At 30.9% G+C, this 14,130-nt stretch overlaps 1 protein-coding gene across 1 annotated transcript in view; it reads right to left on the bottom strand.

The window, feature by feature from the left end:
- Positions 1-14,130, bottom strand: part of NCAM2 (neural cell adhesion molecule 2) — a 230,660-nt gene that overhangs the window by 9,530 nt on the left and 207,000 nt on the right. Inside the window, 1 exon segment of the mRNA XM_024120057.1 lies at positions 1,569-1,773. Within this exon segment, the coding sequence (XP_023975825.1) occupies positions 1,569-1,773 (205 nt within the window).

Here is a 14,130-nt window from a genome sequence, read left to right as displayed (position 1 = left end):
CTCATTCCTGACTTAATGGCCTTCGTCTTTATTGTTACATTGTTTAGAACGTTCCTCCCCTTGTTCATTATATTGCTGGCTCTTTATCATTCACTCTTCAGCCTAAGTTTCACCTCCTTGGAGAGGTCTTTAATGACCCAAACTCTAGTAACAATTGTCATTCTGTTTTTCATTTTTCTTAGTGTTTATCACTACCAGACATTTTCCATTTTAGTGTTGATTATCTGTCTTCCTACATTGAAACATGAATTCCATGTGAACAAAGTTCTTGTTTGTTTTGTTCACCACTTTATCCCTAGATTGTATAGAAGTGCTTGTTACCTAGTATTTATTCCATTTAGTTAATAGCAAAGAAACAATGAAGATATATAAAATTCAGTTTTGAGTCAATGTGTGCATATATATATCATATGTATATATGTATAATTATGCTATATAGTACACTGTTTTCTTGATATGTGAAAAAGTAACTAAAACTAAATTTGGTGATATGTTTATTTAGTTAACAAGACAATTTAAAAGTATAGCAAGTTATTAGGAAGTACAATACGTTTCTATGAGGAAAGCAAGAGATACTGGATAGTGAATTGTTTCCACTATATTTACTATGTCATACATTAATATCTCTTTCAAGCATGAAGTAGAGCCTCTTTTCTTGATATGTGAAAAAGTAACTAAAACTAAATTTGGTGATATGTTTAGTTAACAAGACAATTTAAAAGTATAGCAAGTTATTAGGAAGTACAATACGTTTCTATGAGGAAAGCAAGAGATACTGGATAGTGAATTGTTTCCACTATATTTACTATGTCATACATTAATATCTCTTTCAAGCATGAAGTAGAGCCTAATTTCTGTTTGTTCTTTGCTACGTGCTGTGTCCAACAAGTAAGCAGGTGACATTTTGATTGTAATATTTAAAGTAATTTTTTAATTAAAAATGTATACTACCTAAGTTACTATCCCATGAAGTGAAAATATTCCTTACAGAATATCCATGAAAAATGGTCATAGACAAATTGCCTAGAAAGATTGAAATGGGCTTTGGAGAAACAAAACAAAACAAAAAACAATATAAAAACAAAACAAAACAATGTGGCCATTGAAAATGGATTCTCCTATATCCCTAAGCCTAGAAAATAATGTATGAGACCATACATGACTAAATGTATGTATCAAAAATGAATAGAAATGACTCAACAATAAAATGAAATGAATTGCTGACACACAGAACGTCATGAATGAATTCTAAAACATTATGCTGAGTCAAAGAAGGCATACACAAAAAGAATACACTTTGTAGGAAGCTATATCAAGCTTTATAAGAGCTAAAAATTATCTAGGATAAAAAAAAATCAGATTATTAGTTGCCTGGGGCAGGGGGAGTTGCCTGGAGTAGTGTGGGTTGTCTGGGTAGGAACATGAGAGAACTTTTGAAGATGATGCTAATATGGAAAGCTTTTTGCATTTCACTCTAAGTTCTGCATGAAGAAAACATAAATTTTGAGCTCTTTGTAGTGATATACAAAGAGTCTATCATTACTTTGATGCAGATGTCTGATACTCACAGGTATGCAGCTTTTCCTTCTTCAAGTTCTTTACTTTTACCACTGGAGCCACTTTTCTTCCCACACATTCTCCTGGTGATGCACATCAATAACCCACATTGTCGAATAAAGAAGCAGCTGACGTCTGTTACCACAAGAATTAACAAGAGTGCCGCGACTCCCAGACCAATGACCGCTCCAAGCCCAAGACCATTAAAAAGTGTGTCTTAAAAATAAAAGAAAATAATTTTATTAAACCTCAATTTAGAAAAGATTATACAGTTATTTTTAAAAAGAAATCATCTTATCCGAGAAATATTCAACTTAAGAGACAGGAAAAAATATCTTCATTAGCATACTTCAATTTCATGATTGCTGGGAGCTATTGTCTGGTTTTCAAACAATGTTTTAAGCAACTGACATGTTAAGGATTTGAAATATTTCTTACAAACTTTCTTTAGAAAAAACACCCTAAGTAACTCTTCTTTCCAATATACTTCTTGATTACCTTTGGGGAAGATAACGAATATTTTATCATAACCCTAACTATACCTACCAGAAAGTCAAAGCCATTAATAGATCATCACTTTGTTAAAAGAAAAAAATATAGTCAAAACTCCTGTAAGAGAAGTGTTAAATAAATGCTCTATATGGAATCATTTTAGTTTTAAGACTTGGGCTTTGCAAATGATGCTGGAGCACTTTGCTGTGACAGAGAATGCTCTTTAAAATATCTGCCTAGAAATATTTTAAAAATCATCATTTCAGAATAAATGGTTTACTTGTATTTTTCCCATTGACATTCTAACAAATCATATTAGACTAGAAGCAAACTTTAACAGAGTTGTGGTAATTATGACCTTTCTGAAGTCATATCGTGAAAAGGTAGGGGAAGATGGGAGCCACTTTTCTGTGACATATGGTTGCAGGAAATTCCAAAAGTCATGGAATTCATGAAAGAGGTGATGGAGAATAGGGTGGAATAGGCTGACTGACAGAGTAAAAATGGCAAGAGTGGCTAGTACAGCAAAAATGAATCAAAAGTTATATGCCTGTAGTCGAATATGAAGGTAGATTACACAACTATAACAATGTAGATAGGAAAGTGAGCACAATGGAAAGACACGGGATTAAACTGGTGATACTGTGTTATCTAGAGGGAAAAAAGAATTATATGACAATTTTATAGAATTGTTCAAAATGAGCAACATGATCATGTTAAAATTTGCTTATGTAACATTATAAAATTATAATTATCATTTTTAATCATAAAATATAATTTTCACTCAGCATCATAATCACATGCTCCGTCTGTGAGTGGTGTGCAACGCAAGTGACAGATACAGGGAGAGATGCAAATCTGAGTTTTGAGAAAACCACTTCTGGAAAATGTATATGTAATGTATATGTATATATATATGTATATGTATATATATGTATATGTAAAACAAAGATTTTGTAAGTCATATTTTTAAAGTTAGGTCCAATATATTTTAATCATGACTGAAGAAATTGTATCCAAAGGAACTGATATAACTGTCCTTATGTTGAATCTTCCACTAACAGGCCAGTCTTGAATATGTCACACCTATCTGAATCCTAGTTTATTTTTCTGAGTCTAATGTCTAAACTTATTTTATTTTTTCCAGGAAATACATGTTATTTATATTTCTTAACACTCTCAGAGCTTGCAGATAGATTAATAAAAATCATTCTATTTGTTACATGGTGCCTGTCACTTACCCAGGCAACTTTTTTCTTCACGTGTGCTAGAACACATATATTCTACAGTGTCCCATGATGTTGCACATAAGAACTCTTTAAGCACTGAATCAAAAAACTTGGAACTCACATGCCCAAGAAAATTGTGATTTTGATTATAATTATTTTATTTCCGATAATGAGAAACAGGTGATAAACCCATGACAGTGGTGGAGGAAAAAAAAAATTTCATGCCATTTTCAGAATCTCCTTCCCCTATCAAAGTTTAACATGCTATTCAGATGGTTTTAATGTAGAAAAATTGCCTAGCTCATATCCAGAGAAATTATTAGCTTCCACAGAACTGTTATCACATGAACCCATTTTAAGGAAAGACTAGAGAAACAAAAATATTTTTCAGCCATGGAAATTTAGTATCTTTTTTTATGCAAAGTTCCAATATACAAATGGACAATGAGATTCGAAATATTATTTAATAATTTTCAAAGATGTATCTATATGCACAATTAAAAAATATCTAGTGCGTCCTGCTATAAAAATAATATATCAAGCACACCAGGATTTCTTTTAGTGATTTAAGAAATCATTTTATGCATTTTCTTCCACTATTCTTTTCCAAATATAAATGATTCTCATCTGAATATACTATTACAATATAATGAAGACAACTCAGCTATGAAATATCTTTGATTATATGTAAAGCAAAAATATGTTTTACAGTGTTCATAAGTAATTATTTGGGATGTACTTCACATGATTCAACAACCAAAGCTCAGACAAGAATAGTTGAAAAATACATCTCCATTTGAGCTTTAGCCCATCTGGATATATTGACTCAAACGACATTTGAACTTTAATCACTTCTTTCTTCATTTAGGTTCCTCTCACATGCAGACATAGTTCTAGACAATAAATCCCACAACTCAGTTATGATATATCTGGTCCAATATATAAATCCCCATTTACCTTTTTAAAATGTGAAGACTCTTGCTCTGTATTTAAATGTACTGTATCTGGTGTCAGAAAATCCTGGTTCCATCACTTACTCCTATATATCCTTGGTTGAGTCATTTAACTTTTCTCTAAGGCTGAGAGGCCTCTTTATTGAAATGGGGACAATTAGGAAAACAACCACCACAAACTAAGTCATGAGATTGTTGGAAAGATTTTTGTGAATATAATAATGTATTTAACACCTCGAACACTTTTACCCAACACTAAGTAAAAATTTAACGAGTATTATTATTATTACTATATTATTATTATTATTATTACAAAATTCTAGCGAAATGAGGTTTTGGTGAAAAAAATAGATAATTTAAAGTTAAATTAGTCCAGTAAATATATTTCTTCATCAGCAACCTTCAGAATCTCTTGTTAAGCATTGATTATTCTCCTGAGAAAAAGATCACTTAAAAAAAATGACTTAGTTTTAGCTAGTTAGCTTTTAAATGATAAATATTTTATTCGTGACCTTTTTAGCATTAAACCAGTATATTGATCTGCTCCATTCCCAAGTTAGAAAAAGCTCTTAGAAACATTATATTTGTAAAACACCTTACAGTAAGGGAATATTGACGCTAAAATAGCTATTACTTTTTTCTAGAGAAACAATATTATACCTTCTTAACAATCTTAACAAATAAGATTACAACCTTGGAAGATTACTAGAAGTTATTTTTTATGAAAAACCAAATATATTTTTGTCATTGCATAGAATAGGCATGGACGTCGAATAGGTTTATGTTATAAATATTTAATTACGTTTTCTTTTGAAAGATTTTTAAAAAATATTTCAGCTTAAGAATGTATTTAAATGCTCACACATTCTCATATCCCTTGAAGTTAGGCTATAATAACTATAAAAGCTAAATTTTCTGTTCTTTTTTTTCTTTTGACACCAATTTAATCTATTGTGAAAGTTCCCTATTTGTCTTTGGACTTTTCACAAAGTCATAATCATGTGTAACGTTACATCACTAGGATTGGGGGAATAGCAATGATTTATTTCCTCAATAATATACAAAAAATCTTTATTTATAAGTAAATTATGGTTTTAATTACTTAACAAATTGAAACTGAGCATAGCAGTCATTTAAAGGATTTTATTTATTTAATTTATTTTTTAAAGGATTTTAAATTAATCTTTTCAGTTTCCCAGAATACTTACACATGTGTTTTATGATATAATTTTTATTAAACTCCATTACCTAAACAAAAATATTTTCAGGTCTATCTTCTAGATAAGAAAAATGAGGTCCAGAGAGTACAGTGACCTAAGTCACAAGATAACCCTTAATACCCTTAATATTAGATCTGTACAAATGAAGACTATTTAGCTTCCGGTTCTACATAAATATATTGGCTTCACCACATGGCTTCTGGGATCTTAGTCCCCTAACTAGGAGTTGAACCTGGACCACGGGAGTGAAAGCGCCAAGTCCTAACCACTAGATCACTAGGGAATTCCACGGTTTTATACCTGTGTTCAAGTCAACATTTTGTACTGGATACTCAGCTTCAAATAATCAAAAGATAGAAATAAAATTTAGTGGCTAAATTAAAATGTATAATTTGCTTGCATAAAAATGCCAATATACATTTTTTCCCATACGACTAGTGGAAAAACAACTATTTAAATGCGGTATAATTATGCAACTAATTATTTCTTGCTTTTTAAAAATTTCTTATTTTTCTTGAATTCTTATTTTCAGCTTCTATTTTAGCGATCTTTTGTATTGCTCTGTTGAAAAGGGATTTCATATTAGAATTGAATAAGAATTAATAATTTAAGAAGCAAAAATTTAAACATCTATTTTTAGGTGCATATTTTATTATTGAAAGCAAATATGAGAATCAGTCTAAATGAGTTTTTACCATCTCCCTCCAAGCTGTACCTCCCACACCGTGAAATTTAAAAATTGGGTAACTAAACCAGTATGTATCCCCAGAGCTTTATGTACTTGCAATTTAACAGTCATCAAAATATAAAATCAGAACAAGAAAATAAGATAAAAAACTTCATTTCAAACCCGTCGTATGCATGTGTTTTCCATGTTTCTGTTGTAGAAATTAACTCATTGCTGAAACACTGCATTAATTTTCCATGAAATATACTATGTTTATATTAGTTTTTCAAAAACCACTACAATTTATAAAAGTAGCATTGCTTTCTGACTCCTTAAGTAGTTCAGTTTTTTAGTTAACTCTTTTTCTGTAGTTTGAGAGTTACTTTTAGATGTGGAAAGTTGTGATAAAGATACGGAGAAAAAACTTTTTTCTGAAGTTTTCTTAATTTAAAGCGTCCTAAAATGGAGATTTGGTTGTTGCTCCCAAAAGAGCGGTAGTTATTTTCGTAAGCGATATTGCTAAATACAGTGAGTTTAAGTGTATAAAAGATAAAAAGAAAAGCCCTTTTTGGTGTTCATCATGACATTAACTAGATACTATACCCTTCCGCAATAGAGGTAGGTCAATTTGTCTCCTGTTTATACATTCTTCCTTCATTCTGCCTAGTGTAACACATTTTCAAATATCAAATGATTTCTGGAAAATCTAGGTATAAATCTATACACACGTATGGTTCATCCTATATGGAAAGATGAAGTAGACAGCTTTCTGAATTTGAGCTCCATCTAAGCAGTGATGGTCAGCCACTCAACTACTTTAAAATCAAACATCTTGGTTATCTAAAGACTTTTGTGTCTACACAGTTTCATTATTTTTTTAAAGGACTATTTATTCACTTAGGCTTCACAAACATTTATTGAGTGCTACAAAATTAGTGCAGTATTAGAGGGGTTTCCTGATACGTACTAAAATAAGTTAAAAACTAACATACGTTTTTGGGCTTATCATACAGCTATTTAAGTCCCATTTTACCTATGAAGCATAAATTCCCCAAATTTAATTTCATTCATTGGATTCCCCAAAACACAACAAAGGAATAAAAGGGCAAGATTTTTAGATTAAGAAGGGCCTAGATTTAATAGTAAGAGCTTCTAAAATTATGGTAATCTCCATGCACTATAAAAGGTATGCTCTAGTGCAATACATACTTTTGAAAGAAAATGTATTGCACTAATTTAAAAACCAACTAAAGATTTCACAGTTTCTTGTGTTATCTTAGACAGCTGTTTTCCAAAATCACTTGCCACTTATATACTTGGAAATTATCTTAAATTGATAAATTAATGTTCTGTGATATTTTTCCTAGGAACCCCCAAAGAATAGGAAAATATAATAAAAAGAGCCAAAGTGTAGAAATGAGACTAGGGTCTAGACTATGTCAACAGAAAAAAAAAATTTTTAATCTTTAAAATTTTGATAAACTTTACAGCTTTAAAAACAGTGGGGATAGTGAAAATGAAGTATAATCACAATATTCCCCCAGCATAGATGAAGCTGCAGGCTTTACAATCCTTGACATAATCCACTTGTCAAGAAAGAAAATAATATTTTCCAACCCTGAGGAGCTATGTAGAGAAAAGTCACATTTATGAGACTTTCTATTTCCTACGGGGAATACTTGACTTGCTAAACAGAACCTAAATTAGGTATGATTTGTCTTTAGGATTGATAGTCTTCTCTCAGTTATACTAAATGAGGAATCAGGCATATTCATAGAAGTGCCATATTTATGTATTTTAGGTTTTTAGAAAAATGATTCCAAGTATCTACGTTTATACATTTGAAACAACATGACTTTCAAATCACTTCTGCAGGTGTAATCACAAGTAGCAAAAACAAAGAAAACTTTGATTCAAGCATGTTATAAAATTCACTATTAAAGAGGGAAATGTTGAAAACTGCTGATATAACAAACTGAGCACAATGTCCCACTCCTTCCATCTCTCCACATACCACATTTTTCTTCTATGTCATGACCATGGGTCTCCAGCATTTATAGTGACTGCTGTTAATCCCTGAATTGATGGATCCATTCCATTTTTTTTAACATATTTATTAGAGTATAATTGATTTACATTGTTGTGTTAGTTTCTGCTGTATAACAAAGTGAATCAGCTATACGTATACTTATATCCCCATATCCCCTCCCTCTTGTGTCTCCCTCCCACCCTCCCTATCCCATCACTCTAGGTGGTCACAAAGCACCGAGCTGATCTCCCTGTGCTAAGATCCATTCAATTTTCATTCATATTTAACATGCTTGTTTGAAACAAATGTCTGAACTTCTGAGGTTTCCAATGTCTGGTCAATGCCCCTTTAATTGTATTAAATAGAAAGAAGGAGAAAATCATGGCAAACTGTATCAGCAAGGATGATTATATCATTTTCCATTAATCCAAAATGTTTAAAAAATTCAAACAACAAACTCAAAAGCAACTATGATTGGAGTTTATATTCTTCCTCCAATCCGAGCCCCTTTTTTTAATTGCTTCCCCATATACATCCAGAGAAAAATTGAGTATTCCTCCTATGATATGTTTTTCTTTTAAAAGTATTTCACAATGTAGCAATCCTTTGAAAAAAATGCAATGTACAATCACAAAACATAAAAAATAAATTAAAATGATATAAAATAAATATTGATGGAAATTCTAATATTTTTTTATCTCTACCATGGTATTGTTCACTCATTTTGTGGCCTACACACTACAATCGGATATATTGAAATCATAATTTTATTCCGTTTCATTACTGATGAAATGTGGATAACAATTCCCATGTATCTTAGCTAAAATATTCTTTGAGAATCATATATGAAGGGTACTTTGGGAATTCCAAGACACTGTACATATATTGCTTTATGCTCACTTTGTTTATAGCTACCTCTCATTACTCATCATTTGTTTATACTATCTTCTTTTAAAAAATTAGAACTTCTTTTACTCCAAACCTTCTTAGATTTTAGCAAGTATAAATATTTGAATATTGCTAGCATACATGAACTAGGATGCATAAAATAACTGTAAATACATGTTTATATTTTACAAGTGTTTTTTATTGTTTTTGATAAACACACTTCATTAAGGCCTAAGGTTTAAGTATATTTTCATTCTTCTTGTTTTAGATGTGCATTCCACTGTGACCAGAACTCAAGAAGATTTTAGTTTAATATCATTCTTTTTTAATTTATTAATTATTCATATCATAAATTATTTTTTGGTCCCTCCCTTACTTCTACATGTCAAATTAAAATTTTTTTTTGAACTTTGAAAGACTGATGTTAAAATGAATGACAGAAAGATAATTATTCAGAATGCTTTTATTGACTCTGACAGGTGACATTGACTTTTGCTCAGTTCAGGGACAAGAATATCTATACATATATTTTGGTATTCTTTTCTTCTGTAATTCATTTTGTCCTCTTTAGCTCACCATTAGTTTTTTGGTTATCTTTATTGTTACTTTTATTGTGGTGGTTATTTTGCACAATAGTTTAGGCATATTCATCTTCATTTAAGTAAAAAATAAGATTAAGACTCTCAAAAGATTATTACAGAGTGGATCAAAGTCTCCTTCCTAAATTAAGACTGTACTTTCTTTGTGTTCAAATCTTTTACTCTGAAATATCGGTTTCCTTTTGGACAACTCATAATATTTATGAGATGATAAAGCATTTACATCATTCAGCTTTCTGACAAAATGCACTTATTAGCAAATTTTTAAGTGCATTTATTTTCATTTTATTCAGATATTTAATTGCTTACTGAACTAACTGTATGAAAACTGTGTGGGTACAATGTGTAATCTCACATGTTTTTCAGTGAACAATTTAAAGAAAAAAGTACATAATGCTAGTAAATCTGTGATGGCTGTGAAGAGTATTGTCATCAGTGAAGAGAAAACTGTAGTGTCTTTTATAAAGGATTGCATTTTGGGAAAAGAATATTGGAATTTTACAATGAAAAATCTTTTATTTTATTTTAATTTAATTTATTATTATTATTATTTTTGGCTGTGTTGGGTCTTCGTTGCTGCGAGCGGGCTTCTCATTGCAGTGGCTTCTATTATTGTGGAGCACGGGCTCTAGGCGCGCGGGCTTCAGTAGTTGTGGCTCGCGGGCTCTAGAGCGCAGGCTCAGTAGTTGTGGCGCACGGGCTTAGTTGCTCCGCGGCATGTGGGATCTTCCCGGACACAGGACTAGAACCTGTGTCTTCTGCATTGACAGGCGGATTCTTAACCACTGTGCCACCAGGGAAGCCCTAAAATGAAAAATCTTTAAAAAATATATTAAAAATCAAAACTGTTAGAATCTTGAGAAAAGTACATTCTTATATGTAATTACACCAATTTATAAGTGCTTTGTGACCTGTCTGAGGGATTTTTAGTTTTTAGGATCACACAGAGGTAATTAGCTGTGTTTTAAATGAACATGTATTGAGTTCATTGGAGCTCTTTATATATCTAGAAACAAATTATAAAAGTCATGCTGGAGATTAATACTTATGTGGAAGTTCATTGTATGTGATTTTCTAGCTTTCTGGTTCTTTGATAAAACTCTTTGTAGTATCCCCACATTCATTTAGGAATTTTAAATTTTCAGATTTCAAAAGATGTAAGTAAAATTCACCAATAATTTTTCAACATTACTCAAATATATCAATAAAGCCTGTGCATTGTTTAGATATGTTTAAAATCTTCAGGCTATTTTTGGTACATCTTAGAAATGTGGTCACGACTTTTCTGTGTGTACTCAAACAATATTGATGTAGAAAGTTTATTGCTTACTTCCAAATTTCTTTTCATACAACCCTATTATTTGGGGATGGGGTGAAGATTGCATTTTGCTTCACCTATTCCTTACTATTGTGTCTCTATTCTCTAGTCATTTTTTTTGTCAAAATGATTTTACATGTATAACTAATTTTTTAATATAAAAACAATGTTAATCCAAAATTTCCCTTCAAGTCACTTCTCCCTACTAAGAGGTATTCTTTGGAAGAAGATGGGGTCAGGAGGTAGCACTGATAAACCAGACTTTTTTTTAAACTAAATATCTGTTTTGGGGGAAGAAAAAGTAGCTAAGTGAGGATAATTGGCTTAGTAATGGAAAGGGAATTATAAACATGTTTATTATATAAATGACATTAATATTTGTAAAACCCTACATTTTTTTTCTGAGAGTGTCTTTTTCTATAGATGTCTGCTTACAAAGGTGGGATTACAAGTTTAATATCTTTTCAAAATATCATCTAGACCTTTATATTACAAAAGTGATCTTTTTGCCCAGGGATAAATTGGTCAAAGACATATAATCACCCTTCAATTTATCACAATGTAATTAAACAACTTTGTCAAGCAGTTGTGAGAATAAAATAAGAAAAAGGAAAAGGACTCTCTTCTCTGAGAGTTCTTAATGTATTGACAAGCGTGAGTAAGACATGTACAGTCGAATGCTTACCTAGTGGTGAAAAATAATGTGACCTGAGCAAATAGGTGGAAGAAGCATGTAAGCTGATGGTTAGTGGTCAAGGAAGGCATGATAGGGAAGATAAATTCTAGGATGATGTTGAAGAATAAGAAGCTTTCTATCTGATGATGAGTCCCTTTCAGCCAGAACATGATGTGAGCAAAGATGGAGATGGATGAGATAATACAGTATATTTTGAAATTAACAGATATTTATGGATATTAGAGATGATATTGGGGGTAACTGGTGGAGGATGTTGATTAAGTGATAAATGATGAGGTTAAAAAGAATGGACCCTGCAATTGAATAAACAAATAAATAAATCAACAAAAACAAAATAAATAAAAAACCACTAACAACAAAACCTGTGATCTTTTCCTAAAAGACGGTAGGGAGTTGCTAGAGACACATAGGGAAATAGAACCTGTTGCAATGGTTAGAAGGGAGCTGGTAGAGGCCTGGGTTATGGCTGTAAAATATCTGTCCAGTCTTCCCTGTCTCTGATTCCATAGCCATTTCCATAATATATGTAGACATGTCAATCCCTGCTTGATGTTTAGATTTAAGAAACTAGGAAATAGACTCAGTCTCTTATATGTGATTAGTGATTGAAATAACATTAGACAATTTATGTCTAGTAATATATTTCAAAAATAGACACTGTACAATATACTATAAATTTATATAAAATATATTTATAATTAGTATAATGATTCTATATACTTCTAAACGGAATGACATTTCATGTGGTTCATAATTTTCACTGTTAGTTGTTTTTTTTTTAATATCCACCCAATCCCCCTTAATGTTTTAGTATCTATCTTTTTAAACAATTCCTTGTAAAAAGTGAATAATCTAGAATATAAAATTATTATTCTTCTATGGGAATGTTGATGGAAGCTTGTCAAATTTCAGTATGAGGTAAAGTAACATAGTTTAATGTAAGAAAGGAAATTAAATAAAATAAACTGTGTTTTTTTTTTAAAGTTGGCTAAAAAGAAATAGTATTGTAGATAACAGCACTTTTTTGATAAATGTTTTGAATAACTGAAAACTTAGAAATGAACGTTTTTAATAATTGTTGTTACAAATCTTGTGCAACTATAAATTGTGGGAAATTGTGAAATATCTATAGTCCTTGCACAGCAGAATATCTAGGCTCTTATCTACACTGACATTTCAAATTGCTAAGTATGTTGGAATGGAGAACACTTGCCACAAAACTCTGTCAAAAAAATGGATAAAGAGATATAAAATATTTTTATATGTGATACTTATTCAAACTGATACATTTGAAGTTTATTCTCACCTCACTAACTGTATACTTTCTCCATATGCAGTTTAAATCTTATGGTATATGTTCAGTTTGCTATGGTGGAATTGATTCAGTTATTTCCCATAAGAAAATGAAATTTTTATTGGTTAGTAGGAAAGGGAGCTTCTTAGATTGAAGTGAATATGATCAAAATAGATATTGGCCGGTGTTAAAAAATTGGATAGTTTAAATTTTAGGTCCTTGTTTCAACCATTAACTGGCCAATTTCATTTTTTTCTGTTAATATTAAAAGGCTATTCCATATATTAAGAAAAAAGGAAATTACATTTTCTCTGCACAAACAGAAAATACTTTTTTTCTTAAAGATTATATTACAAGATTGAATTACACCCATATAAGATTAAACTATAACTGATATTTTACAAATTGCTTGTTGAAATTCCAAACTGTTTAACCTATTTATTATAAAATTCTTAAATATATATACCTTTGAATTTTATAAATGTATAAGACAATAAGTGGAAAATGTGAACAAATATATGGATGGTATTATTTTCTAAGGAATTTATAACATATTAGGTTTACAAAATTTCTGTTTTTACACACTTACTTTTTTGTGTCTTAGAAACTTCAATTTCTGCATTGGCGTTTAATAAAAAAATAAGTTACATTATTAAAACTAGACATTCTAAACAGGTAGGGCCACTTATATATTATTACCCACTGCATCTGAATGAATATATTGTATACCATCAACCATAAAATAGAAATGTAGATTTTCAGTTAAGAAAAATAGAGGCAAGATATTATTCATTTGGTGAATGGATAAAACATGAGACATCCGGGCAATGGAATATCATTCAATGCTATAAAGAAATGAGCCATAACATCATGAGAAGACATGGAGGAACTTTAAAGGCATATTACTAAGTGAAACAAGCCAATCTGAAAATATTACTTCTGTATGATTCCAACTATATGACACTGGAAAAAGCAAAATTATGAAGACAGTTATAAAGATCAGAGGTTGCCAGGGATTAGGAGAGAGGGAGAGATAAAGAGGCAGGCAGAGCACAGAGGATTTTTAGGGCATTGGAACTATTTTGTATGACACTATAATGGTGGATGCATGTCATTATACATTCATCAAAACCCACGGAATGTGCAACACCAAGAGTGAACCTGCAAATTATGAACCCTGGGTAAAA

The sequence above is a fragment of the Physeter macrocephalus genome, chromosome 1 (genome assembly GCF_002837175.3).
Source record: "Physeter macrocephalus isolate SW-GA chromosome 1, ASM283717v5, whole genome shotgun sequence".
In the NCBI taxonomy this organism is placed as follows: Eukaryota; Metazoa; Chordata; class Mammalia; order Artiodactyla; family Physeteridae; genus Physeter; species Physeter macrocephalus.
The sequence above is the reverse complement of the archived record's forward strand: the minus strand, read 5'-3'. Positions and strand labels throughout refer to the sequence as shown.